This window comes from Carettochelys insculpta, chromosome 2 (genome assembly GCF_033958435.1).
Source record: "Carettochelys insculpta isolate YL-2023 chromosome 2, ASM3395843v1, whole genome shotgun sequence".
Taxonomy (NCBI): domain Eukaryota; kingdom Metazoa; phylum Chordata; order Testudines; family Carettochelyidae; genus Carettochelys; species Carettochelys insculpta.
This window is the reverse complement of record NC_134138.1, coordinates 238,497,328-238,525,289: the sequence shown is the minus strand read 5'-3', so window position 1 is coordinate 238,525,289 and position 27,962 is coordinate 238,497,328. Positions and strand designations below refer to the sequence as shown.

Here is a 27,962-nt window from a genome sequence, read left to right as displayed (position 1 = left end):
GGTGAAGTGCAGCCTCGTTTGTGTGGCTTGGGACTATAACTGGAGCTGCAGGGCAGTAGCTGGAGGGCTGAGCACATAAGCACAGCATTTGGGAGAAGTTAATTCATTGCTGGCATCAGCATCAGCATCAGCATCAGCATCAGCATCAGCATGACTCTCCAGGTAAGAGGGGAGTCTGCTGTTAGGTGTGGTAAAAAGAAACGCAGTGCAGGGGATCAAGGGGTGAGGCTAGGGGTGTATTGTTAATCTCTTTGCAATGCTCAATCCTGGAAATACTATGGTTTGTTAGAGCAAGGATTATTGTTGCATAATCTGAGTTGTCTTGCGGCACAGTGAATTTTTTTTTGTTTTGTTTATAATGCATAATAGGTGTATGAATTTTTGGAGGGAGCAAAAAATTGCTTCTTTGAAGTCTGTTGTTTGCTTCTTGAAATTTTCTGGGATATAGGAGCACCTGCTTTGAAAGATGCATACGTTTTGATCAGGTACATTCATTATTTTTATGTGTAGTTGTAGCTGCACTATTATTGAGCACTTTCCTTTGAAAGGATGCATATGTTATTTTTAAGGGTTGGGTTACTTAACTTAGACTTACACAGAACTAAAAAGGCACCTTTCCAGGATTTAAGAATACTGGTACAAACATCTTTGGGGCCATGAGGACCAACTAATGGAGTGCATCATCATTTTCTATGGGGGTTGTGTTTTGAAGCCTGTGTACATTTTGCTGGCAAAGTTTAACTGCGCATGGCGGGGGGGCAGGTAATAGCAGTTCTTTCCTAAATTCCCCATTGACTCATATGTTGAGAGTGTTTAGCCAGTAACTACATCTTCACTCTAGAGAGAGGGTTAACATCCCCTGAGGCACTTTGTTTTCCACATAGGTGTGAGTTGCTGTGCAATTACAGTATAACTGCACAGAGGTTTGGGTGTGTCACTTTGCAGACAAAAATCAAATGATCCTCAAAGGGATGGGGAACAGAAACAGCCAAATCTCAGTTCTTTCTCCAATTTTAGTTCAGATAAGGCTCTTTAAATGAGCTCTTAGGTTTGTTTCTCTTTTTTAATTTACTGTTGACTGTGCAAAGTTGGAGCATCTTTCATTATAGACTTTTGTCAGCACTGAGATTTTTAAAAACAACAAACCTGAGTGAGATTGTCTGGGGGAAAAACACTGCATATTTATTACATCACGAAACACCCCTCATTTCAAAAGATCACACCCTCTACTTGGGAACCATTTCAGCAGAACAGTGCATTACTGGTTTCTAAATGTAGGAAAAACTTAAATTGTGTCCACAAAGAGCCACAGCACAAAGTTGTAGAAGAGTGACAAGTGAATGAGGGCACAGAGAAGGCAAAAATTCAGTTTTTCAAACTGTGGAAACATGACCTACTTAGCTGAGAATAACTAAATTCTTGCGGACTTTTCGCTTTATGCTGAAGATACCATTTTAAGTTTATATTTATCTTCATTTAATTTACACAATGGTGATGCAATAATTTGTGCGTACAATGAAGTGAATGGGTGTGTGTGGTTTTAAATGTGTACTTATGGTGAAAAATCTTATAGCTTCTAATTTGAGGCATAAAAGGGTGCTTTAGTGAATACATGATTTAAAATAAAATCTGTATTTGAAGGGATACTTTTTAATATCTTTAGATGCAGAGTTTACGTATGTGCTGAGAAACTAGATCCTATGCAATGTGTCATAAGCAGTCACTCTTGCATGAGCTGCTGACAAGCTAAATAATGTATATTTATATTAAACTTACCTGTCTTATGCAGGTTGGTTCTTCCTTTCTATTCGGCTCTTACTGCAGAGGGAAATGCATGGTGATATACTGTTCCAGTAATATCGATTGTTATACTTACACCTGCATCCCAGTAAATTAGGATTCTATGCAATACAGGGGCATTTAGAAGCTTCCTGACATAAGGGCCTCCTTTCACAAATCAGTTTTGATGTTCCCTCTCTTCTGACAAGTCTCATACAAAGTACAGTTTCATTGCACTGTGAGGGCCTGAGCCAAAGCCCATTCAAGTTAATATAATGAGAAGTCCTGTGGCACCTTTATAGACAAACAGATGTATTGGAGCGTAAGTTTTTGTGAGCAAATACCATGCATCTAAGTGGAACTTTGCCTACAAAAGCTGATGCTCCAATACGTCTGCTAGTCTGTATCTGCAAAAATAATGAGAATTGCTGAGGCATCTTACAGACTAACACAGCTACCCCTTTGATACCATTCAAGTTTGATGGCTATCATCATATAAGAACCTAGATACTCATGAGTATGGTATAAGAACCTAGACAAAACAACTTCATTTGTTTGTCTTAGTAGCTAAATATGACAATTCAGTTGATGGGTTACTGTTGGTGTGTTACTTTCCTGATGTGTGTATATATTAGTACAGTCTGCAAGTCTTGTCCTACAACTTTGTATTCCATACATATTTGTGGTATGGGGTGGCTTTTTTAGGTCATTTTTTATTCGAATTTTGATCCTTGATGTTTAGGGCCTCATTTATTTCCAGAAAGACCAGTTTTCTCTGGAATATCTTTTCTATCTATTTAGGGCAAAATTTTCAAACTCTGGTGCTTACAGGTAGACTCCTTAATTTTTAAGAGGGGCTGAGCATTCAAAATGCCCATTTATTGTGGCTTTATTTTAGATCCATTATATGGTGACTGCATAGCTGTAATTTTTTTTACATTAGTCATGTAAATGGTAAAGATTTTAAAAAATACATTTGTCCTAAGTGGTGTATGAATGATGTGTAGTTACATGTGTGCTAAATTCTTCTTATGAATCCAAAAATAATTCCATTACATAGGCTTGCTGCTGCAATGGGCATAGAATCACTTGAGCATATCCCATTTATTCTGAACTAGCAGATGCTTGGCAGTGTGGCTGAAATTATAGCCCAGTGTACTGGGATTCTAACCTGTGTTCTGTTCTCAGCTCTGCTACTGCATTATAGCTGACTTTGGGCATGTCAATTCACTATGCTGTGCCTACTACCCCATCTGTAGAATGGGGTAACTTACATTTACCTCCTTGTAAAGTGCTTTGAGAAGCAGAGGTGCCACACCTAGATATTAGAGCACTAGACCTTTAATCTATACTTGTTTGATCATTTGATCATCAGCTCAATCAAGAGGGTTAATATTATACTACAGCATTTTTTCTGCCCCCATTTTTTACGAGGGGGAGACTTTCAAACACATCTCTTATAAATAAAGAAAAGATGACTGTTAGATGCCATCAATGTGCCAAATTTGAAATTATACATTTGTTTTCATGGCACCAGGAACAAGCCATTGTGGTGTATGAGTAGCTTGCACATTAACCTAGCAATGGATCCCAAGGACAAGCAAGTACTCTTACAATCTGTGCCACAAGATTTTTGAAGTTCTGCCAGCTGGACTAGGAAATTGTACTGTCTCAGCACTTAGAAAGAAAAAAATAGTTGAACTGTGTTTTGTTGTACAATTCCTTGCCTCTAATTACTTAATCTGCTGATCAGCAACTTCAGTATTCAGAAGAAAAGAAATAACACCCAACCATTGGACTTTACCTCCTTTAAATGCTGTGAAGCAGCTGTGCCATGGCTTAAAAAAATTAATACTAACTTCATCCCTGGCGAAACCTCAATGACTTCACAAAGGATGAATTTGTTCTATGGTGCCAACTGTTAAAATATGGGCAGCCAGTATGAGGTTTTTAGCACTTCAGCAGGTTTTGGTTTTTTTTGGGGGGGTCCCTTTGCTTAAATTCAGTATAGGTTGTTGTTGTTGTTACAGGTTGTACCTCCCTGGTCTCGCAGTCTCTGGACTTCAGTGGTCTCAAAACATGGGATTTTGCCACACCAGGGGAGAGTAATTCCCCTGTTGTGAGTGACTTTTGTGTAAATAGCTGTTGTGTGTAGGTGTCCTGTGGAATTCCATTTTGAAAAGGTAGAATCCATTTTGTGAAGAGGTCAGATAACAGTAGCACAGGTAGGCTGGGTCAATCCAGGTTCAGGTAGATTTTTCCCACCCTTTTACCACAGAACTTTCATGCCATTGGTCAAATGAGAGACTGTGCCTGTCAATGAAGGGGGGAGTTGAGGAGCAGCAGCAGTTTAAGATCCACCTGTGGTTCCGTCAGAGCAGTTTCCTCAGACGACCATCGCACACTGTTTCATCTTGTCATCTTTCATTAACAAGTTAGTGAAGCTGTTCTCCATCTCTTCACCGGCTCTCCCTGGCATTCCCCCAAGCAGCTTTCAAATAGCTCAGTGGTAGAAGGTCCCAGGCTTCAAGCTGCTCTTCCTCACCATTGACTGTAACATTATTCTCCTTTCTCTATTGGATATTTTGGGCCCTAGGCTTCAGGCCTAATAAGTAACTGTTCCAGTTACTGTGGGTTATGGTTATTGTAAGTTATAGGTATGTTACAGATGCTGTGTTAATTACTTGAATCATTACTCCTCTCTACCTACTTATTGTAAATTTGTCCCTTAATACATGACTAAAATGTGTTTGTTTTTTTTTAACTCCATTTCTTTCTAATTTATCTTTTATTGGATGTGATCAGATAAACCATTGGCCAGGAGGCCTGTGCTTCTGAAACAGGGATGACCCAGATTTGGGGCTTGCTCTAATTTCATAGTCGTCTGAGTCCCTGAGGTAACACCCCTGTCCCTGGCCACCTCCACTCTGGCCATGGCTCCCAGGCTTTATGGCCACAGCTTGCTACCACAGCCGGCCTCCCAGCCCAGCACTTCAACCCCATGTGGGGCTGCCCAGGAAGCTGGCATTCCATCCCTAGTGCACCATGGAGGGTTGTTGGGAGAGGCCAGTACTCCAGACCCAGTGCCACGTGGTGGGGGTGTTGCCAGGGGGAAGCCAGTGCTCCCACCCAGGGCCCTGCATGGGTTTGCCGGTGGATGCTGCCTCCAGACCAGACTTGCTGCTGCCCTGCAGGGCTGCCAGCTGGTTGCCCTCCTGCCCTGGCTGTTTGGTCCAGGAACATCCTTGGCTCTGCTGGATGAGGGATGTTGCCGGATAAGACTGCAGCTCCAAAAATGGCGACCTTTATTACCTGCATAAATTTCACTTCAGAAATCGTTACTTCTTGTTGTTTGGGTTTTTTTAACATAGACAGATAAGCCAGATCTTGGAAAGGATATGGATACAATAACTTTTGCATGATGTGGCAAAAACTACAGCCATTTGTCCTGACTGAATATATTTAAACTCCTTAAAATACTTCTAAAACTTGTTTCAGTGATTATTATGTGTATACCATGGCACTGTGGGATTAAAGTTTACGTAGTGATTTGCATGAGCAACATACTATATAATGTATTTAGTATTTAGTTTAACTAAGGTGCAGCATTATGCAACTAGAAATGCTCCCGGTTACACTTGGACACTTGCATTCTGAAGCATCTCATAAAACATATGAATGCAAGTACTGTTATTGTCCCTCCCTCAGATGATACTATATCACTCATTCGCTACGTCTACACGTGAAGCCTACATCGAAGTAGCCTATTTAGATGAATAACATCTACATGTCCTCCAGGGCTGGCAACGTCGATGTTCAACATCGACGTTGCGCAGCACCACATCAAAATAGGCGCTGCGAGGGAACGTCTACACGCCAAAGTAGCACACATCGAAATAAGGGTGCCAGGCACAGCTGCAGACAGGGTCACAGGGCGGACACAACAGCAAGCCCCTCCCTTAAAGGGCCCCTCCCAGACACAGTTGCACTAAACAACACAAGATCCACAGAGCCGACAACTGGTTGCAGACCCTGTGCATGCAGCATGGATCCCCAGCTGCAGCAGCAGCATCCAGAAGCCCTGGGCTAAGGGCTGCTGCACACAGTGACCCTAGAGCCCTGCAGGGGCTGGAGAGAGAGCGTCTCTCAACCCCTCAGCTGATGGCCGCCAAGGCGGACCCCGCAATTTCGAAGTTGCGGGACGCACAACGACTACATGGTCCCTACTTCGACGTTGAACGTCGAAGTACAGTAGGGCGCTATTCCCATCCCCTCATGGGGTTAGCGGCTTCGACATCTCACTGCCTAACATTGATGTTAACATCGATATAGCGCCCAACATGTGTAGCCATGACGGGCGCTATTTCGAAGTTAGTGCCGCTACTTCGAAGTAGTGTGCACGTGTAGACACGGCTATTGTTGCAGTACTTGACCCTGTAAATAACTTCACCAGGAAGATCAGTAAGACTCAGTTATATACTGACAGTACTGGATTCAAAAAATTTGGGACCCTGTGCACCAGGGAAATTTGGGGTCCCTTTCCCATCCTTCACATCATGACTGAGGCGGGTGGGCCAACTCTGAGCACCACTGCAATTCTGCACACCAGGTACAACTGGGCTAGTGATCTTTCCAGCATGAAAGGGCCAAATCTGCAACCTCCAGTGGTAAGTTGCAATGTCACACACTAAAATTGAGGGGTTAGGCTCCCTGTTAAAATGGGAGCCCTGTGTATGCACACATTGGTTCATCTGGTCTTGCATGCTGGGATTGTTGTTTAAATTATGAAAATCTTTTCTTTTGGGGCAGGGGGAGAAGACCAAATATCCTCAGTGCTACATTCAGGTGTATATAGGGATATGTAGGTTTTGCTCCAAAGAGTTAAAATAAACTGTCAGTTTTCAGATTTCCAATAAACATTCTCTTTTAGTGAGGATCCTACACAATGGCTTTTAATCTACAAACCCACCTGCTACATACAGAGCAGAGTCTTCCTTACTTCACCTTTTAATCCCATGCTCTCACCATTATGTAAGGTAACCTCAACATTGAAGCTAAATGCACTGTGGTGCCATCATCCATTACACAGGATGGAAACCTCACAACAAAGTGTTCAGCATTCTAAGATGGGTTATATTTCCTCCCTACAGTTATAGAATGTATTTGTGTTTAGTCTATAGTATACAGAGTGGTGCCATATTTTTACAGTATGCTTCATGCGCCTTCCAAATACAGCCCAAATATGGACCTCCAGGGCAGTGTTCGCCATACAGCCAACACCACTCTTCTCAATCTATTTATATACGTGCAAAGAGCTGATGTAAGCCTCTTTTATGAGGCAGCTGGTGGGAGAGGGAGACATCTTCCCCAGCTGGTCAGAAAAGGATGGGTAGAGAGATGTTTAGTCATGGCAAGACAATTGAGAATTTCTTCTCTATATTTAATTTATTAAGTCAGGATGTATTTTAACTAGACTTGGCCTGAGCATTTTTTAATTGATACTAAGTCATTAGGATGCTTAATGTAGCTTGTTTTTTAAATAGTAACTCTCTCATGAGATCTCTAAGGTGTGGCTAACTAATTCCACCAGTCTGTGTCCAACAACACTTCTACTTTGGTCTCAAAGACAAGCACTAGGGAAATACAGCCTGCAACCCACATGTAAGCTACATTTGAGACCCTACACAGTGCACAGGTTCTGCCAATGGAGCATGTAATTGCACTTATTTTAAATTGTGCAGTCAAGTTACAGGACCAATAGCAATGTAGATTATGACTTTCACCTGGTAAACCTGATGAAAGGCTTGAGCTCACCTGGCTGCAGTTCAGAATTAAGGCTCTAATTGAAGGTTTAAAAAAAATCCCAAACACCTGATTTAAAAACTTGGAATAAAATGCTTTAAGCCCTGCTTTTCCCCCATGTTGTCCACCAAGGGCAATCAGTCTAGGCTTCCAGCTTCTCTGATGTTACCGCTCTTGGACAAAGTCCAATATCTTTCTCCCTTCTGACTAGATTTTTTTTCAATTGTTTTGAGGCTGCACAGTTCCCTGCTTACACAGAGTTCCTCAGCAAGCCAGGCTGTGTAAACAGGCAACTGTTCATAGTCACTGGAGAGAAAACAAGGTGCAGTTGTGATTGCTCTTAGTTATAAGATATTCACCCTTGCTATACGAGCACAGTTGGTTCCCAAATTTCTGCTTGTATGCGAACACTCTTAAGAGCAACACTAAGTTCCCATTAAAATACATGTAAAAGTCTCCAATTCATTGCAAGTGCTTGTAACTTGCCAAACTAGTTAAGTTTAGGTACTTTTCTGATATATTTGAATAATTTGGCACCAGAAATAGGATGTAGTGTATGTCTGTATGTAAAGCAGGGATTCCCAACCTATGGGTTGAGACCCAAACATGAGTCCCATTAGATTTGTTAAAAGTTGCCAGCTGGGCAGTTCCTAGCTGCATGCGGCTGTTAAAGAAGACATTTTGCAGTTTCTTAGATATCTGCCTGAGGCAGCAGTGTTATCAATAGAGATACCTGCTATCTCTATGGCTAAGGAGAGCAACTACCTTACACCTAGGCGCTGAAACCTTAACACTTGAGTTGATTGCTGGGAGCAGGAGGGCCGGGGGGAGCCACCCAGCCTAGCAGCCCCGGTGAAGAGGCGACAGGAGGAGGAGGATTGTCTAAGGCTGGGGCTGTTGAGGGATGTGGGGGAGGGGTCTAAGACTGGGGGAAGCTTGGGGCTGCAGGGGAGGGTTGTAAGGCTGGTCTCTCCACGCCCCCAGCCGGGGACCCTGCACATACAAGCAGCGGAAGGTCACTCATGTAGTGACTAAAGGTAGGGTATATATGTTCCTTGTTTAAGCAAGTACTTGTTCGTAAAGTACTCCTTAAACAAGGGATGAGTGTGTACCACAAAGCTCTTTATAAGCAAGGGCATTGATACATAAGGTAAAAATATTACAAATAAAACACTTAAAAGAAATAAAGCATTAAAAGAACCCTACATGAATTCTAACAAACTTACTGAACATCATCTCTAGCTCCAAGAAGGATTCTGATTGGAGTCAGTCCTTCATATCCCACTAAAGCCGTGTCTACACGTGCATGCTACTTCGAAGTAGCGGCACTAATTTCGAAATAGCGCCCGTCACAGCTACACGTGTTGGGCACTATTTCGATGTTAACGTTGACGTTAGGCGGCGAGACATCGAAGCCGCTAACCCCATGAGGGGATGGGAATAGTAGGGCACGTGTAGACGATCCGCGTCCCGCAACATCGAAATAGCGGGGTCTGCCATGGTGGCCATCAGCTGAGGGGTTGAGAGACGCTCTCTCTCCAGCCCCTGCGGGGCTCTATGGTCACTGTGTGCAGCAGCCCTTAGCCCAGGGCTTCTGGCTGCTGCTGCGGCAGCTGGGGATCCATGCTGCAGGCACAGGGTCTGCAACCAGTTGTCGGCTCTGTGGATCTTGTGTTGTTTAGTGCAACTGTGTCTGGGAGGGGCCCTTTAAGGGAGCGGCTTGCTGTTGAGTCTGCCCTGTGACCCTGTCTGCAGCTGTGCCTGGCACCCTTATTTCTATGTGTGCTACTTTGGCGTGTAGACGTTCCCGCGCAGCACCTATTTCGATGTGGTGCTGCGCAACGTCTATGTTGAATGTCAACGTTGCCAGCCCTGGAGGATGTGTAGACATTATTCATTGAAATAGCCTATTTCGATGTCGCTACATCGAAATAAGCTACTTCGATGTAGGCTTCACGTGTAGACGTAGCTTAAGTGAGGTTTTTTGTTTTGATTTTTGTGGTTACAAGTTCCACTCAGAAGCAGAACCCATATTAATAGGTTAGTCTTTCCTTTACAGAGCTTGGCTTTGAGACTCCAGGAACATGAAAACAGCAGACTGTTGTTTTCCTCAGCATGTAACTTGAAAAGGCTGAGTTTTGGCATTTGTCTGCCCCTAGACATTCCCGCAGGAACCATTTGATACTGTTTGCCCTAAAAGTCCACTCTTGCCTGGAACATTGTTCACTATATTTCGTTGACATTCATAACATTTCCACATGTTGCAATCCTATGTCCTCAGTAAGTTACATAGTCATGGTCTGCAAAAATGGAGTCCTGTGCACTAAAGGCAAACAGTATGCAAAGACACTTAAACTTGCTTCAATAAGGTTTTTCAAAGATGTTGCAAGAAATTGCTATCTCTGTTACACTGTGTCCAATTAACACAATTTAAAGTTGCAAGTAAACTAGTGGTAGCTGGACTCCTTGACATTGTAGTTGGGAGAGAGGGAAGTCCATTGCCCGTAAGAACTGTATTGCTTTACCTAAAATAAAAATGTTTTGCAAGCCTAACCATACCTGATGTTTCCTGTGTCTGTTACTGTGCAGCGGGTTCTGCTATATATGGGTGCATTTACACATGTATTCCTCTTTTGAAAGTATGCAGATAAGGTATAAATTTGCATATTTGACATCATTTGCTATTCTAATTTCAAAAGATGTTCTCAAAAATGAAATGAGAAGAAAGCCAGTGTAGATGCTGCTCTTTCGAAAGTAAACCCCATCTTCAACAGAATCCTTCTTCCCATGAAATAAAGGGAAAGATTCTTTCGAAGATGCTCTTACTGTCGAAAAAGCAGCATCTACTGTCAAAGTTTGACTCAGACTCACAATTTATCAGACCACTCTGTTTTCTTAGCAAAGCCGCTCTGCTAATACATTTAGAAGTAAGCCCCCCGAGTGGGGCTTGTGTCTTTTAATTTATACAGTTTTTTGGAGAACAAGTTACAGACAAAAGAAGAAAAAGATTTTAGTCACCACCCTTCGAGATCCCTGAGACCAGTCACGTATCTTCAATTACCTGCCACCCTTAACAATCTCCTTTAACAGCTTCCAGTTAACTTAACCAATTGCCCTTCACACCTTCCATTCTGATGCCTGCTTCTTAGACGTGCTGGCTCCATCTTAATTGCTTCTCCATTCAAAAGCTAACTGTCCCTACGTGTGCTTCCTCAGATACTTTGTAACATGTTTTGGCATGCCCTCTTATATACAATGTATCCAGCATGTCCCCTTATACAACGTTATACTTATACAATGTTATACTTCCACACTACGCTGACTTCTTTTGAAGTTAGAATATGCAAATGAGGTACCAAATATGTAAATTATACCTCATTTGCATTTCAGCTTCCCTCATTTGCATTCCTCTTTCGAAAGAGGAATGCAAGTGTAGACTCACCCTATGGCTGTTTCTGCACATGCTAATGAACAGCCTGAAATATGCTAATGAGGTTATGCAAATATGCAAATTCCTGGTGCCTCATTAGCATAAGGTCAAGTGATTTGGAGTCCAGGAGACGTTCTTCCGGACTCCAAAATAACGTGTAGAAGTGTGGCCCCGGGGTGGGTCTTCCAGAAAAGTCTTCTTTCCAGAGGTCCCTTCTTCTCCAGGGGGCCATGCTTCCACACATTGTTTTGGAGTCCGGAAGAACGTCTCCTGGACTCCAAATCACTTGACCTTATGCTAATGAGTCACTGGGAATTTGCATCTGTGCCTCATTAGCATGCCACTTTTGGAGGAAAGTGGCATGTGTAGAAACAGCCAGTGTGTTTGGGGGTGGGGAGGTGGCTTTATAATCCTCTGTTGAATCAATCCCAAGCTTCTTATTGAATGAAATGATGATTTGTTAACACCCCACTACTGGGATTCATTTCACTTTTCAATATGAAGGAAGATGCCCACTAGAGAGCTCCCTCAACAGCATTTTAAAGAGATGTGCCCTATATTCAGGTCTGTCTTTAGGATTTATGGGGCCCTGGTGCTCCTATTCCTGATGCCAACCAAGAGGGATTTTTTTTTTTAAATAATCTTCAACATGCTAATGAAATCATTTTAAAGCAAATATTAAACTAAGATCCTGTGAACTAACAGTAAACTCAGAATCTGACAGTGTATACCTGGGGTTGGCAAATGCCTGTTAAATAGCTTCATTATCATGTGAATGGATTTTTCCCAGGTTCAGTGTTCTGCTGAAGTCTGGCAGGCTTTTAAGTTAACTAGATCCTCTCTGGAGGAAGCAGAGCCACAGAACAGGGATGAGAAAAGGCAAGTGGGTGAACGATAAGATGCAGTGGTGCCCCAGATTTTCAGGTGCCCTATATAGCTGCATGTTCTACATATGGGTAAGAACAGCCCTGCCTATGTTATGGAGGAAGCGAGACTAAGACTGTGTCTACACTAGCCCAAGACTTCAAAATGGCCATACAAATGGCCATTTTGAAGTTTACTAATGAAGCACTGAAATACATATTCAGCACCTCATTAGAATGCCAGCAGCCGCGGCACTTCAACATTGACATGGCTCACCACCACGCAGCTTGCCCAGATGGGGATCCTTTTCAAAAGGACCCTGGCTACTTCAAAATCCCCTTTTTTTTTTTTTTTCTAACGGCAGATAGGAATAAGGGAATTTCAAAGTTAGCAGGGTCCTTTTGAAAAGGAGCCCCATCTGGACAAGCCATGCGGTGGCAAGCCACATCAATTTCGAAGTGCCATGGCTGCTGGCATTCTAATGAGGTGCTGAATATGTATTTCAATGCTTCATTAGTAAAATTCTAAATGGCCATTTAGAAGTCTTGGGCTAGTGTACACACAGCCTAAATGACCATAATGATTCCTTCTGTCTTTATAGTTGAACTGTAAATGTAAAAAGACACTGACATTTTAATTGACTTAATTAGTGTTAATGCACACTTTAAATTGTACATCATGAATTTTAATACATTAGGTATAATTGGAGATACACATCTCCTAGAGCTGGTGGGGACCTCAGGAGGTCATCTAGTCCACTCCCCTGCCCCTTAGGGAGGACCAAGCACCATTCCTGACATCTATTTGTCCCAATCCACAAATGGTCTCTTCAGGGATTGAGTTTACAACCCTGGGTTTAACAGGCCAATGCTCAACCACTGAGCTATCCCCCTGCTCGTAAGGGCCAAAGAGCAGCACAAATAATCTAAACCCACCACTTCTTTTTCTGTGCACGTGTGCCGAGTATCAGAGAGGTAGCCGGGTTAGTCTGTAGCTTAGAGAACAACAAATCTTGTGACACCTGATAGACTAACAGGTATTTTGGAATATAAGCTTTTGTGGGCAAAGACCCGCTTCATCAGATGCATAGGGGGGCGGGGGATTTCAGAGGGGTATTTAAAGAGTGGGGTCCCACCTGATCAGCATCCTGTACAACAAACAGGGCAACATCAAAAGAGCTCTCAAATCTGGAGACCCTCATAAATGGATAATCTTCCATGCAAACCTCCACATGGCTGGACTTTACTAGAACAAGACAGGAGATTTACAACACACACATTTCTCTTCTGTACAGAAGAAAAAGGACTGTAAACTATTGAAACTCCTACTTTCCACATGGGACTACAATAGTGGTACCCCTAACTCGCCCACCAATATTGTCAATCTATCCAACTACACACTCAGCCCGGCAGAAGAATCTGCCCTTTCTTGAGGACTCTTTCTGCCCCACCACCCCCACAAACTTGATACAGTTCTGTGGTGATCTGGAAGCCTTCTTTTGCCATCTATGACTCAAGAAATACGTCCAACATGACATTGAACAGTGCACTGACCCACAGGTACCCTTCCACCTACGGTACAAGAAAAATAATTCCTCATGGACTCCCCTGATGGTCGAAATGACAAACTGGACCTATATGTAAACTGCTTCCGCTGGCATGTACAGGCAGAAATTGTAGAAAAGCGGCATTGCTTACCCCCATAACCTCAGCCATGTAGAACGCAATGCCATCAACAGCCTCAAACAGGTCTGACATTCTGATCCAAGAGGCCGACAAGGGAGGTGCTGTTGTCATCATGAATAGGACAGACTAAAAAGGAGGTGCCAGGCAACTCTCCAATACCACATTCTACAGGCCTCTGTCCAAGGATCCCACTGAGGAATACACAAAAACTACAGCATCTGCTCAAGCCCGTCCCTATAAAAACACAGGAACAGATTTACACACACCCCTTGAACCCAGACCAGGTTTATTCTACCTGCTACCCAAGATCCATAAAACTGGAAATCCCGGATGCCCATCTCAGGCAGTGGCACCCTCGCCACAGGATTGTCTGGATATATGGACCCTTAGACCCTCTGCTACCAGCACCCCCAGCTTTCTTCAAGATACCACAGACTTCCTCAGGAAACAACAATCCATTGGTGACCTTCTTAAACACCGTCCTGGCCACTATGGATGTAGAGGCCCTTTACACCAATATCGCACATGAAGATGGACTCCAAGATGTTAGGAACATTATCCCTGATGAAACTGAGGCACAAATGGTGGCGGAGCTTTGATTTTGTCCTCACCCACAACTATTTCAGATATGGGGACAAATGACACCTTCAAAAGAGTGGCACTGCTATGGGCACCCGCATGGCCCCATACTATGCCAACATTTTTATGACTGACCTGCAACAACGCTGTCTCAGTTCTTGTCCCCTAGCACCCCCTACTCTACCTGCACTACATTGATGACATCTTCATCTGGACCCATGGGAAGGAGGCTCTTGAAGAGAGCAACCGTGATTTCAACAGTTTCCACCCCACCATCAACCTTAGCCTGGACCAGTCCACACAAGAGATTCACTCCTAGACACTACTGCACAGCTAAGCAATGGTCACGTAAATACCACCCTATACCGAAAATCTACAGACTGCTATGCTTATCTACACGCCTCCAGCTTCCACCCAGGGCATACTACACAATCCATTATTTACAGCCAGGCACTAAGGTATAACCATATTTGCTCTCATCCCTCAGACAGAGACAAACATCTACAAGACCTCTACCAAGCTTTCTTCAAACTACAATACCCACCTAAGGAAGTGAGGAAACAGATTGACAGGTACCCAGAAGCCACCTGCTACAAGACAGGCCTCTCAAGGAAAACAAGAGAACACCACTGACCATCACATACAGCCCCCACCTAAGGCCTCTCCAATGCATCATCAGTTATCTGCAACCCATCTTGGACAATGAACCTTCACTCTCGCAGACCTTGAGAGGCAGGCCTGTCCTCGCTTATAGACAGCCTGCCAACCTTAAACAAATCCTCACCAGCCACTACAAGTGACAAACCAGTGACTCTAGGCCTGGAACCAGCCCCTGCAACAGTCCTCGCTGCCAACTCTGCTCACTTATCTACACCAGTGACATCACAGGACCTAATATCAAGTATACCATCAGGGGCTCCTTTACATGCACATCTGCTAATATAATATATGCCATCATGTGCCAGTAATGCCCCACTGCAATTTACATTGGCCAAACTGGACAGTCTCTTTGTAAAAGACTAAATGGACATAAATCAGACATCAGGAATGGTGATGTACAGAAGCCTGTGGGAGAGCACTTCAGTCTCCCTGGACACTCAGTGGCAGATGTAAGGGTGACAGTCCTGAAACAAACTTCAAAATTCAAATGGAGAGAAATCTCTGTGCTGCAATTTATTTGCAAATTTGACTCCATTAGCCATGGATTAAACAGACTGGGAGTGGCTCGCATCTTACAAAGGCAGCTTCTCTGCTCTGGGTGTTTAATATCTCCCCATTAGATGCTGACAGACTCACATCCCCCTCTCTGTCTGATCTGACTTGTTTTTTTCCTCTTTTAATAAGTGCTGTTGATACTGGGCCACTTCCTCTTTGCTGAATAGACCTTGTCAGCTCTGGCCCTCCCTCTTACTGGAACCCCACTCTTTAAATACCCCTCTGAAGCCACCCGCCCCACTAATCCATCTGATGAAGTGGGTCTTTGCCCACAAAAGCTTATGCTCCAAAATATGTTAGTCTGTGTGCCTATCTCTTCAGTTTCAGTTTTGCTGCTGTTACTGGCAAACATCTTTGACTCATTTTTAGCTTGTGGTCCACAATAACGCCTAGATCCCTTTTTTGCAGTACTCCTTTCCTATTTTGCATGATTGGCTGAGCTGAGCTGTAGTCAGAGGGAGGGGCTATCAGGAAGGCCAGATCATATAAACCCTGCTGGCGGGCAACCAGGGAGCCTGCAACCTGGTGCTTGCAAACAGGGTGATTGCTAACAGGAGGGAGTTTTGAGAGAGAAGTTTAGAGGGGGAGCTTAGAGGGAGCTAGTTATTCTATTGCCCTTAAGCATAAATCTTTATAATAATCCCCATTATATAATTAAATTACATTAAATCAGAGCAGGCAATGGAGGCAGAAGCCCAGCAGCACAGCAGGGGCTATCCTGTTTATTGTGTCGTGTGTAATATGTATGACTACCTGCCCTGTGGGCGGGTGGCGTATGTGTGCACTTGATGCAAGGAGCTCCTGACCCTCCAGAGACCGAGTGCGGGCTTCGGAGGCCAGGGCAGCTGAACTGGAGAAGCAAAGGGAGGCAGAGAGCTATGTTGATGAGGCTTTCCGGGATATAGTTGGGCTGTCCCACCTCCAGTCTGACAGCCCGGATGCTGTTAAGGAGGATGAAAGGCTCAGGGAAGGAGAGCAGTCAGTGGGAGCAGAAGGAAACCATCCCATAGTTGGGACCCTCCTTCCAGAGGGTGCTATGTTATCCTCTCGTGCCGAGGATACCTCTCTGGGGGAGGGAACGCCAGTTGTTGGGAAGAGGCAGGTGTTAGTAGTGGGGGATTCGATCATTAGAAATATAGATAGTTGGGTTTGTGATGACCAGGAGAACTGTATGGTGACTTTCCTGCCTGGTGCGAAGGTTGCAGATCTTTCGAGGCATCTAGATAGACTTATATGCCGTTCTGGGGAGGAGCCAGTGGTTGTGGTACATGTAGGTACCAATGACATAGGGAAGGGTAGGAGAGATGTCCTTGAAGCCAAATTTAGGTTGCTAGGAAGGAGACTGAAATCCAGGACCTCTATGGTGGCATTCTCAGAAATGCTTCCAGTTCCACGCGCAGGGCCAGGTAGACAGGCAGAGCTTCAGAGTTTCAATGTGTGGATGAGACAATGGTGTAGGGAGGAAGGGTTTAGATTTATTAGGAACTGGGGACCCTTTTGGGGTAGGGGGAGCCTGTACAGGAACGATGGGCTCCACCTAAAACAAGGTGGATACAGACTGCTGCCATTAAACATTAAAAAGGTCATAGAGCAGTTCTTAAACTAAGATGGGGGAAAGCCGATTGGTGCAGGGGAGCATGTGGATTGGACGGAGACCTCTCTTAGATGAGACTCCATTGATAGAGATTCCCTAGAACTCAGTCAGAAAGAGAAGATGGGAGATGGTAAAGTATGGGCCAGATCAGATGAGAAACAGTCACAGAAAAAGAAAAATCCAACACATCAGTGAAGGGCAGACATATAGCTAGTGGTGGTTTTTTAAAGTGCTGTTACACAAATGCTAGAAGTCTGTCTAATAAGATGGGTGAACTGGAGTACCTCATATCAAAGGAGGAGATTCACATAATAGGCATCACAGAAACCTGGTGGAATGAGGACAATCGGTGGAACACAATCATACCGGGATATAAAATATATCGGAAAGACAGAACGGGTCATGCGGGTGGTGGAGTGGCACTACATGTGAAAGATAATATAGACTCAAATGAAGTAAAAATCCTAAATGAATCAAATTGCTCCATACAATCATTATGGACAGCAATTCCTTCCTCTGATAGGACTATGGCACTAGGAATATATTATCGACCACCTAACCAGGACAGTGATAGTGATGCTGAGATGTTAAGGGAGATTAGAGGCTGTCAAAATAAAAAATTCACTAATAATAGGGGATTTCAATTATCCCCATATTGACTGGGTACATGTCACCTCAGGACGGGATTCAGAGATTAAATTTCTTGATGCCTTAAATGACTGCTTCTTGGAGCAGCTGGTACAGGAACCCATAAGGGGAGAGTCAATTCTCGATCTAGTACTGACTGGAATGCAGGATCTGGTCCAAGAAGTAACTATTACAGGACTGCTTGGAAATAGTGACCATAATATAATAACGTTTAATATTCCTGTGTTGGGAAGAACACCGCAGCAGTCCAACACTCTGGCATTTAATTTGAAAAAGGGGAATTATACAAAAATGAGGAGGTTAATTAAACAGAAATTAAAAGGTAGAATAACTAAAGTAAAATCCGTGCAGGCTGCATGGAAACTTTTCAAGGACACCGTATTAGAGGCCCAACTTAAATGTATACCCTAAACTAAAAAACACAGTAAGAGACCTAAAAAAGAGCCACCGTGGCTTAACCATGTAAAAGAGGCAGTGAGAGAGAGAAAGGCATCCTTAAAAAGTGGAAGTCAAATCCTAGTGAGGAAAATAGAAAGGAACATAAACACTGACAAATTAAGTGTAAAAATGTAATAACAAAAGCCAAAAAAGATTTTGAGGAACAGTTAGCTGTAAATTCAAAGAACAATAGTAAAATAGTAAATAGTAAAATAGTAAAATGTTTTTTAAGTACATTAGAAGCAGGAAGCCCGCTAAAAAAGCAGTGGGACCCCTGGACAATAGAGATATAAAAGGAGCAATCAAGGAAGATAGTGCCATTGCAAAGAAACTAAATGATTTCTTTGCTTCAGTCTTCACGGCTGAGGATATTACAGAGGTTCCCAAATCTGAGCCGTCCTTTGTAGGTGACAAATCTGAGGAACTCTCTCAGATTGAAGTGTCAGTAGAAGAGGTTTTGGAACTAATTGATAAGCTAAACAGTAACAAGTCTGCAGGACCAGATGGCATTCACCCAAGGGTTCTGAAAGAACTCAAATGTGAAATTGCAGAGCTATTAATGGTGGTTTGTAACCTATCCTTTAAATCAGCTTCGGTACCCAATGACTGGAAGACAGGTAATATAACGCCAATATTTAAAAAGGGCTCTAGAGGAGACAGACCAGTAAGTCTAACGTCTGTACCGGCCAAATTAGTAGAAACAATAGTAAAGAATAAAATTGTCAGACACGTAGAAGAACGTGATTTGTTGGGCAAAAGTCAGCATGGTTTCTGTAGAGGGAAGTCGTGTCTTACTAATCTATTAGAGTTCTTTGAAGGGGTTAACAAACATGCAGACGGGGGATCCAGTGGATATAATATACTTAGACTTCCAGAAAGCCTTTGACACGTTCCCTCACCAAAGGCTCTTATGTAAATTAGGTAGTCATGGGATAGGAGGAAAGATCCTTTCATGGATTGGAAACTGGTTAAAAGACAGGAAACAAAGGGTTGGAATAAATGGTAAATTTTCACAATGGAGGGGGTAACTAGTGGTGTTCCCCAAGGGTCAGTCCTGGGACCTATCCTGCTCAACTTGTTCATCAATGATCTAGAGAAAGGGGTAAGCAGTGAGGTGGCAAAGTTTTGCAGATGATACCAAGCTGTGCAGGATAGTCAAAACCAAAGTAGATTGTGAAGAACTTCAAAAAGATCTCAGCAAACTGAGTGATTGGGCAGCAAAATGGCAAATGAAATTTAATGTGGATAAGTGTAAGGTAATGCACATTGGGAAAAATAACCCCAATTATACATACAATGTGATGGGGGCAAATTTAGATAGTTCTCTGAGAACATCCACGCAGTGTGCAGCGGCAGTCAGTAAAGCAAATAGGATGTTAGGAATTATTAAAAAAGGGATAGATAATAAGATGAAGAATATCATACTTCCCCTATATAAAACTATGGTATGCCCACATCTTGAGTACTGCGTGCAGATGTGGTCTCACCTCAAAAAAGATATACTGGCATTAGAAAGTTCAGAAAAGGGCAACTAAAATGATCAAGGGTTTGGAAAGGGTCCCATATGAGGAGAGGCTAGAGAGACTGGGACTTTTCAGTCTAGAAAAGAGGAGATTGAGGGGCGATATGATAGAGGTATATAAAATCATGAATGGTGTGGAGAAAGTGAATATTGGAAAGTTATTTACTTGTTCCCATAATATAAGAACCAGAGGACACCAAGGCCGTGTCTACACATGCCCCAAACTTCGAAATGGCCACGCAAATGGCCATTTTGAAGTTTCCTAATGAAGTGCTGAAATGCATATTCAGCGCTTCATTAGCATGCGGGCTGCCGCGGCGCTTCGAAATTGACACTTCTTCCCGCCGCACGGCGCTTCCAGACGGGTCTCCTTTTCGAAAGGACGCCACCTACTTCGAAGTCCCCTTATTCCCATGAGTGAAGTAGGTGGTGTCCTTTCGAAAAGGAGATCCGTCTGGAAGCGCCGCGCGGCGGGAAGGAGCATCAATTTCGAAGCGCCGCGGCAGCCCGCATGCTAATGAAGCACTGAATATGCATTTCAGCGCTTCATTAGTAAACTTCGAAATGGCCATGCAAATGGCCATTTCGAAGTTTGGGGCATGTGTAGGCGTAGCCCAAACGAAATGAATGGGTGGTAGGTTCAAAACTAATAACAGAGAATTTTTCTTCACACAGCACACAGTCAACCTGTGGAACTCCTTGCCGGAGGAGGCTGTGAAGGCCAGCACTCTAACAGAGTTTGAAAAAGAGCTTGATAAATTTTTGGAGGTTAGGTCCATAAATGGCTATTAGCTAAGGGTAAAGTATGGTGCCCCTAGCCTTTAGTCAAAGGCTGGAGACAGATAGCAGGAGACAAATTGCTTGATCGTTGTCTTCGGTTCACCTCCTCCGGGGCACCTGGCACTGGCCACTGTCAGCAGACAGGATACTGGCCTGGATGGACCTTTGGTCTGACCCAGTATGGCCATTCTTATCTGTGCAACTGGTGGTGTTGGGGTGAGTGTGTTTTCCCCCGCCCCATGTGGAATACTTTGCATTTGTCCATATGAATTTCATCCTGGTTACTTCAGACCATTTCTTCAATTTGTCTAAGCCCTTCTTAAATTATAATCCCATCCTCCAAACCTCTTGCAGCCCCTCCCAGCTTGGTATCATCTGCAGACTTTATAAGTATAGTCTCTGCTGGTGTGGGAACCTGTGATCTGATCTGTGGCTTGCCTTGATCCAGCTTGCAAGGCTTGGTGCTGACTTCCCACAGAGGCATACGCCCATTCTGAAGCTCCATCCACTTTGGAGGCACTGTGGCTGCAGTGCCAGTGCTGGATCCCCACTTCATGGCAGGGGGAACCCTGAGCCTCGCAGACCTGGTTCAGGTGAGCCAGAGCCAGCCTGTGGGCTATGCAAAACCATGGGAGGAAGGGGCTCCTGCACACTACATGGAAGTGCTCCCTGCAGGCGCTGCCTCCCATCACTCCCATTAGCTGAATCATGGCCAGTGGGGAACAGCAGGGGAGGTGCTGGTGTGCATGTGTTCTTCCCTTCAGTGCACAGAACCATGTGCACCACCCTAGGAGCTGTGCCAGGCAGGCAGCTGTGCATTTATCCCTTATCCCCCTCCTGCCCAGGACTTTAACCCTTCTTCCAGACTCCTCACTCCCAGTCCACTCCTGCACCCTCCCTTCCAGACACTTTTTTTTTTTTGCCCAGACCCCTACCTCCAACCCACTCTGTGCTCTAACTCACCCAGACACCTCATGGCAGCCCACTCCTGAACCCTCCCTGCTGCCCAGACCCAGCGCCCCATCCTGCTCCTGCACCATCCTCCTGCCCAGACCCACATCCCCATCCCTCACTCATGCCCTAGCAGCCTCCTTCTGTGCACTGAACCCTTCATTTTTAGCCCCACATCAGAACCTAGGGGGCTCCACAAAATCTGCTTGCCCTGGCTCCCCTAGGCTCTGGTGTGGAGCTTGAGGGTAGAGGGGTTAATGACTTTTTTTTTTGCTTTTTCTTAATGCTTTTCAATTGGGATATGACATCTGTGAGAGGTTTGGGTTGTGGGTTTTTCACTTCAGGACCAGCTCAGTGAGGTTTTTGCTTCTCATGTGCATGTGGCCCCAATTATTCTGTGAGTCAGTGGCTCCTGCCCCAAAAAACATTCCCTACCTATTTGAATATAGGCAAACAACACAAGAATGCAGGAGTAAGATTAGAAAGGCAAAGGCACAAAATGAGCTCAAAATAGCTACAGGCATAAAGGGAAACAAGAAGGCTTTTTATAAATATATTAGAAACAAGAGGGAGACCAGGGACAGGGTAGGGCCATTGCTCAGTGAGGAGGGAGAAACAGTAACAAGGAACTTGGAAATGGCAGAGATGCTTAATGACTTCTTTGTTTCTGTCTTCACTGAGAAGTCTGAAGGAATACCCAACATAGTGCATGCTAGTGGGAAAGGGGTAGGGTTAGAAGTTGAAATAAAAGAGAACAAGCTAAATATCACTTGGAAAAATTCGATGTCTGCAAGTCACCAGGGCCTGATGCAATGCATCCAAGAATACTCAAGGAGCTGATAGAGGAGGTGTCTGAGACTTTATCTATCATCTTTGAAAAATCATGGGAGACAGGAGAGATTCCAGAAGACTGGAAGAGGGCAAATATAGTGCCCATCTATAAAAAGGGGAATAAGAATAACCCAGGAAACTACAGGCTGGTCAGCTTAATGTCTGTGCCAGAAAAGATAATGGAGCAGGTAATTACAGAAATCACCTGCAAGCGCTTGGAAGGTGGTGACGTGATAGGGAACAGCCAGCATGGATTTGTGAAGAACAACTCATGTCATACTAAGCTGATAGGATAACAAGCCTTGTGGATAGGGGAGAAGCAGTAGATGTGGTATACCTAGACTTTAGTAAAGCATTTGTTATGGTCTCACATGATATTCTTATCAAAAACTAAGCAAATACAATTTACATGAGGCTACTGTAAGGTGGGTGCATAACTGGCTGGATAACCATACCCAGAGTAGTTCTTAATGGTTCTCAATCCTGCTGGAAAAGTAGAACAAGTGGGGTTCTGCAGGGGGCTGTGTTAGGACAGGTTCTGTTCAATATCTTCATCAACGATTTAGATATTGGCATAGAAAGTACACTTATTATGTTTGCAGATGATACCAAGTTGGGAGGGGTTGCAACTGCTTTGGAGGATAGGGTCATAATTCAAAATGATCTGGATAAATTGGAGAAATGGTCTGAGGTAAACAAGATGAAGCTTAATAAGGACAAATGCAAAGTTCTCCAGGTGGGAAGGAACAATCAGTTTCACACGTACAGAATGGGGAGAGACTGTCTAGGAACGACTACAGCAGAAAGGGATCTAGGGGTTCTAGTGGACCACAAGCTAAATATGAGTCAACTGTGTGATGCTGTTGCAAAAAAATGCAAACATGATTCTGGGATGCATTAGCAGGTGTGTTGTGAACAAGACACGAGAAGTCATTCTTCCGCTCTACTCTGCGCTGGTTAGGCCTCAGCTGGAGTATTGTGTCCAGTTCTGGACACCACAGATCAAGAAAGATGTGGAGAAACTAGAGAGGGTCCAGAAAAGAGTGACAAGAATGATTAAAGGTCTAGAGAATGTGACCTATGAAGAAAGGCTGAAAGAATTGGGCTTGTTTAGCTTGGAAAAGAGAAGATAGCAGTTTTCAGGTATCTAAACGGGTGTCATAAGGAGGAGGAAGAAAACATGTTCTTTTTGGCCTCTGAGGATAGAACAAGAGGCAATGGACTTAAACTGCAGCAAGGGCGGTTTAGGCTGGACATAAGGAAAAAGTTCCTAACTGTCACGGTGACCAAAGAGTAGAATAACTCGCCAAGGGAGGCTTTGGAATCTTCCATTGCTGGAGATTTCTAAGAATAGGTTAGATAGATGCCTATCAGGGATAGTTTAGACCATGGGTGTCCAACCTTTTGGCTTGCCTGGGCTACACTGAGTGAAGAGGAGTTGTCTTGGGCCGCATATAAAATATATAATATAGTTAATGTATATAAATCACATCATAATGTTAACAGTTTACGATCTTGTGGGGCCGCATTACTAGCTGTCCAGAGCCGCATGCGGCCCATGGGCCGTGGGTTGGACACGCCTGGTTTAGACAGTACTTGGTCCTGCCATTGGGGTAGGGGGCTGGACTTGATGGCCTCTCAAGGTCCCTTCCAGTCCTAGTAGTCTGTGACTATCCCGGCTCTGTCGTTTATCTAAATCACTGATGAAGGTGTTGAACAGAGCCACAGTCCGAAAACTGATCCCTGCAAACCCCACTGTAGCCAACTATCTAAAATGCTTCTAAGAGCTTTATAGTGCATGGTAGCAGCTAATTTAGACCTCACATTTTGTGTCTGCAGTTGGTATCAGGGCCCCCACATGGAAGGGCAGAGAAAGCTGCAGTTTGTGGTATGGGTTGGGAGGGGTTCCATGTTACAAGTTTTTGTACTGGGCCTGAAAAAAATTGTGCTTGAGTCCTGGTTCAGGTTGTTTTCCAATGTGCATTGCTTTCCGTTTACCAAGATTGAGTTTCAGCTGCTATCTTGTTCTCCAATCACTTGCATTTTGTGAGAACCCTTTTTAACTCTTTGCAGTCAACTGTGGATTACTCTATTTTTGAGTAATTTAGGATCAGGTGCATATTTTGCCACCTCGCTATTTACCCTGAGTAGGACTTGTGTTGGAACAAGCTTGGCTCAATATTTTCAAGGACTTGAATAGTGAGCATTATTGATCCATATGGTGGGTCAGCAGACTTTATCGGTGAGTCTAAGTATCGACTTTCCTATCCTTTTGCAAATGTTGTGGTAGAATGTTCAACCAATGCGAAAGACTCAAGGATTAGATGTAAAAACAAAACTCCTTTTCATAGAAATGTGTCCACCTGTCCAAATTCAGAAATAAATGAAATTCAATGTCCCAACTTGGTGTCCATTAGTATGATGCTATAACTTCAAACCAGTAGTTTGCACAACTCCACACTATGAGGTTAAAATCACTTCTGAGTTACTCCTGCCTGTCTGACCCAGTGAAAATGAAGATTTCTGCCAGTGTCCTGGCCAGCTCCTTCCACATCCAGTTGGCATTACCCTTCCCAATTATCTGAGTTTATTAACACTCACATCTCCAGCTAGGAGAGTTCCTGGGCTTAGCCATCCAAATTTGTGTGTGTGTGTGCGTGTGTCTTTTCCTTCTAGCCAAAAGAGCACAGAGACCCCAAAAGTAATAAAGCACTGTCCTACCTGATGTACACTAATCCTGCAGCTCTGAGACCCTCCCGCCTTGTAGGTTGCTAGTGCCCAATCTCCATCCTGAGCCCAAATGTCCACACTGACATTACAACATCTCTTGGTGCAAGTTTTAAAGCTGAGTCAGTTGGCACAGGCGAGCTGTGGGTTTTCAACTGCAATATTTGTTTCCCCCAGTTTTCAGTCCTCTAGGTATCCGCTAAGATGATCTCCAACCTCTTGACATCCTTCTATCTATCCAGAAATCCATTTCTAGACCAAAACAAAAATCCTAATTCTTTCCAATATAGGAAGCAGTGATGAACTCAGTCAGGGGAAAGGGGTCAGGGCTCTGTGGGTGAACATTGCAATGTAGCTATCTAACTGTCCTTGCATAATTTATACATGAAATTACTGTCTGCGCTAGTATCAGCTGATGCATCATTAAGTTGATGAGTGAGTGCTCGGTTTTGTGAGCCCATAATGGGTCCTTTGAAAAGAGAGAATGGGACAAGAATGCAGCCTCTCATTAACTGTCTATCTCCCTCTTTTGTTTTTTAAGATGCAGTAATCCTGTGTTTCTTTCACTCCTTGTTCGCATGGGGCCTCTTTAGAACACTTAAGTTGGTAACGATAAAACCACAAACAATCAGATATTGCTCCCATATTGCTTATTTCTGCGGCCTGTTTCAGCTGGCACAGTCACATTCCCAGGACATTCTCAGAATTAAGAGACAGAAGGATGTCTTCCCCTGAGTAATGAATGCAGTCAGCCAGGCTGGCTAGGGGAGCACACCATCTTCAACCTGATGGCTGCATTCTGCTTGGATGGAGTGATAAGGCAATTCCACAGTCCCTACTGCTCAAACAAAGCCAGGGGAAAACAAATTGACACCCAGAGGAACAGTGTGACTTTATTGAATGCATAGCATATTATAGCACAAACTTGCATGGAGTACACTTCTGTTTACAAATATTAAACATGTATAACATACACCCTATGGAACTTTCCAAAAAGTCATGCAATAATTTGGCATAGTTAGAGAGAGGGTTGTATATACTTGCTTTATAAATAAGTGCAACTAGCAGATGATGCATTATGATATCTGGACTTTGGGACCAACCCATTGTGATGCACTGAGGGACTCTGGGGTCACAGAATGAGATATAGGTGGTCATGGGCAGAAAAAGGGTAGAAAATTCTGTAATTGACTGGAACCAGTAATGTGGGGTCAGCGAGCAACTAGCTCAGCGTGGGTAAAGTAAAAAAGAGCCTTCAAGCTCAACTCTCCTTCTTTGTGGCTATATGATAGATGCGACATCTATCCTTGCACTTCTGACATATAAAGGGGATGCATCAATTCAGCCTGACTTTTGCATTAGCTGTTATAGTGTTCCATTACCACTGCCATGTGTGTGCACATGCACATCGCACTGGCAGCAGAGAACTGAAAACCATGAGTAAGCGTGGACAAAACTCACAGAGCATCTACACACACACACAATGCATTTTGTTGACAAACTTTTGACGACAAAGCTGTGTAGACGTGTCAGGGGCCCTTTAGTCAACAGAGTGGATGAAAAGATTGATCCATTTTTATGTGTAGTCAGGATCTGTTGACAGAAGAGTTATCGGAACATCTCTTCTGACAGTAACTTCTGTAGATGGATGCTCCTAGTGTAGACATAGCCAGCGTCTTCTCAATGGGCATTACAGCTCAAGGAACTGCTTCTGGGCTGTAGTTCATCTGCATCCCATCCCCCAACTCAGTAAGGATGTGAATGACACCTAGTAGTTAGAATTTATAAGCATCTTGTATAATTGTACTTATGACATTTCATTACATCAATCAAGCTGTATATGGTTCATTTATTTAGCTGGGAAAATGTATTCTCTATTGGGATGAAGGGGGTAGCTGCTTTTGGCAGTGGTGATTTATCAGCCAAACTGGTCAAATTTTCTGGCCAACTATAATTCGATTACAAAAGTATTGAGAGATTTACATGTAAGTACCAGGGCTGATAGGGAAGCAGTTAATTAATGAGGATGCTATAAAGCCTAACGCACACAGATAGGAGTTAAAATGTTTAACTCTTCATTGTTTTGGTTTTTTTTTTTCCCTGTCCCCTCCCTTTTGTTTTAAGGCTGATTTCGACAGTGCTGCAGAAGATGTAAAAAAATTAAAAAAGAGGCCAAGTGATGATGAACTGAAAGAGCTATATGGACTCTACAAACAGTCTACTGTTGGAGATATTGATACTGGTACACGTGTGTGTGTGTGTGTGTGTGTGTGTGTGTGCGCGCGCGCCCCCCCCCCCCATATATACACTTAATTGTCTACATTTAATAAGCCTAGACAGTCTTCAGGTGAAATGATATAATAACCACCAACTATATGCATTTTTTTGGCAGAATGTCCAGGAATGCTAGATTTGAAAGCCAAAGCCAAATGGGATGCATGGAACCTTAAAAAAGGTCTCTTACTAATAAGTTTACACTAATGTAATCAACTTTATAGAATATCAAATAAGGAAATGTAATAACCAGTGCTTTCCTTTGCAGGTTTGTCAAAGGAGGATGCCATGACTGCTTATATTTCTACAGCAAGAGAGATGATAGAAAAATACGGGATCTAGGCTACTCCACAATAATGCCTGTTGTTAATTCATTAGCTACTGAAGAGTTAATTCATTAACTAACTCTTTTGAGGAAAAATCCAATAGTTATGTTTTCGTGATTAGTTTGACAATAAGAATTAGTGTCATGAACAACTTACCGAAAAGGGAGTATTTGCACATGTGCTGTGCTTAAGACACTAACTGTACTTGTTTTAAATAAATTGTTACCCACAAGATTCATTGGTGATTTTTAAACAGTGTCATCTCGTCCTCTTTTCTGAGGCAGTAGAAAGATCATATGCCTCCTCCTGTGCAGTGAAAGTCAAGTTTGAAGACAAAACTATTTACCCTTTTTCCCCAAAAAATGTAATGGGATACAGGAGCGTTTAAAAGAAAGTGGGATCAGGTTATTGAGGTTTCAGAGAGTACGGATTTAAGGCAACGTTATTTCCTGGCTTCAATTGTGAATAAAAATACTTGCACAAATCTCTCTTGCCCTCTGTTACAGTCACAGGAAAA

General features: G+C 43.5%; 1 protein-coding gene across 1 annotated transcript; it reads left to right on the top strand.

The window, feature by feature from the left end:
* Positions 1-23: 23 nt before the first annotated feature.
* ACBD7 (acyl-CoA binding domain containing 7) lies at positions 24-27,668 on the top strand. Its single transcript, XM_074984792.1, has 4 exons — positions 24-162; positions 26,970-27,087; positions 27,238-27,300; positions 27,388-27,668. Exons 1-4 carry the CDS (start codon positions 151-153, stop codon positions 27,459-27,461), a joined length of 267 nt encoding a protein of 88 aa, XP_074840893.1. The 5' UTR covers positions 24-150; the 3' UTR covers positions 27,462-27,668.
* Positions 27,669-27,962: the final 294 nt, after the last annotated feature.

What these genes read in the sequence shown, in the direction of transcription:
- ACBD7 (XM_074984792.1), top strand. An exon ending in TGTTGGAGATATTGATACTG is followed by an intron (nt 27,088 to 27,237) that starts GTACACGTGTGT and finishes TTTTTTTGGCAG; the next exon opens with AATGTCCAGGAATGCTAGAT. An exon ending in TGCATGGAACCTTAAAAAAG is followed by an intron (nt 27,301 to 27,387) that starts GTCTCTTACTAA and finishes TTTCCTTTGCAG; the next exon opens with GTTTGTCAAAGGAGGATGCC.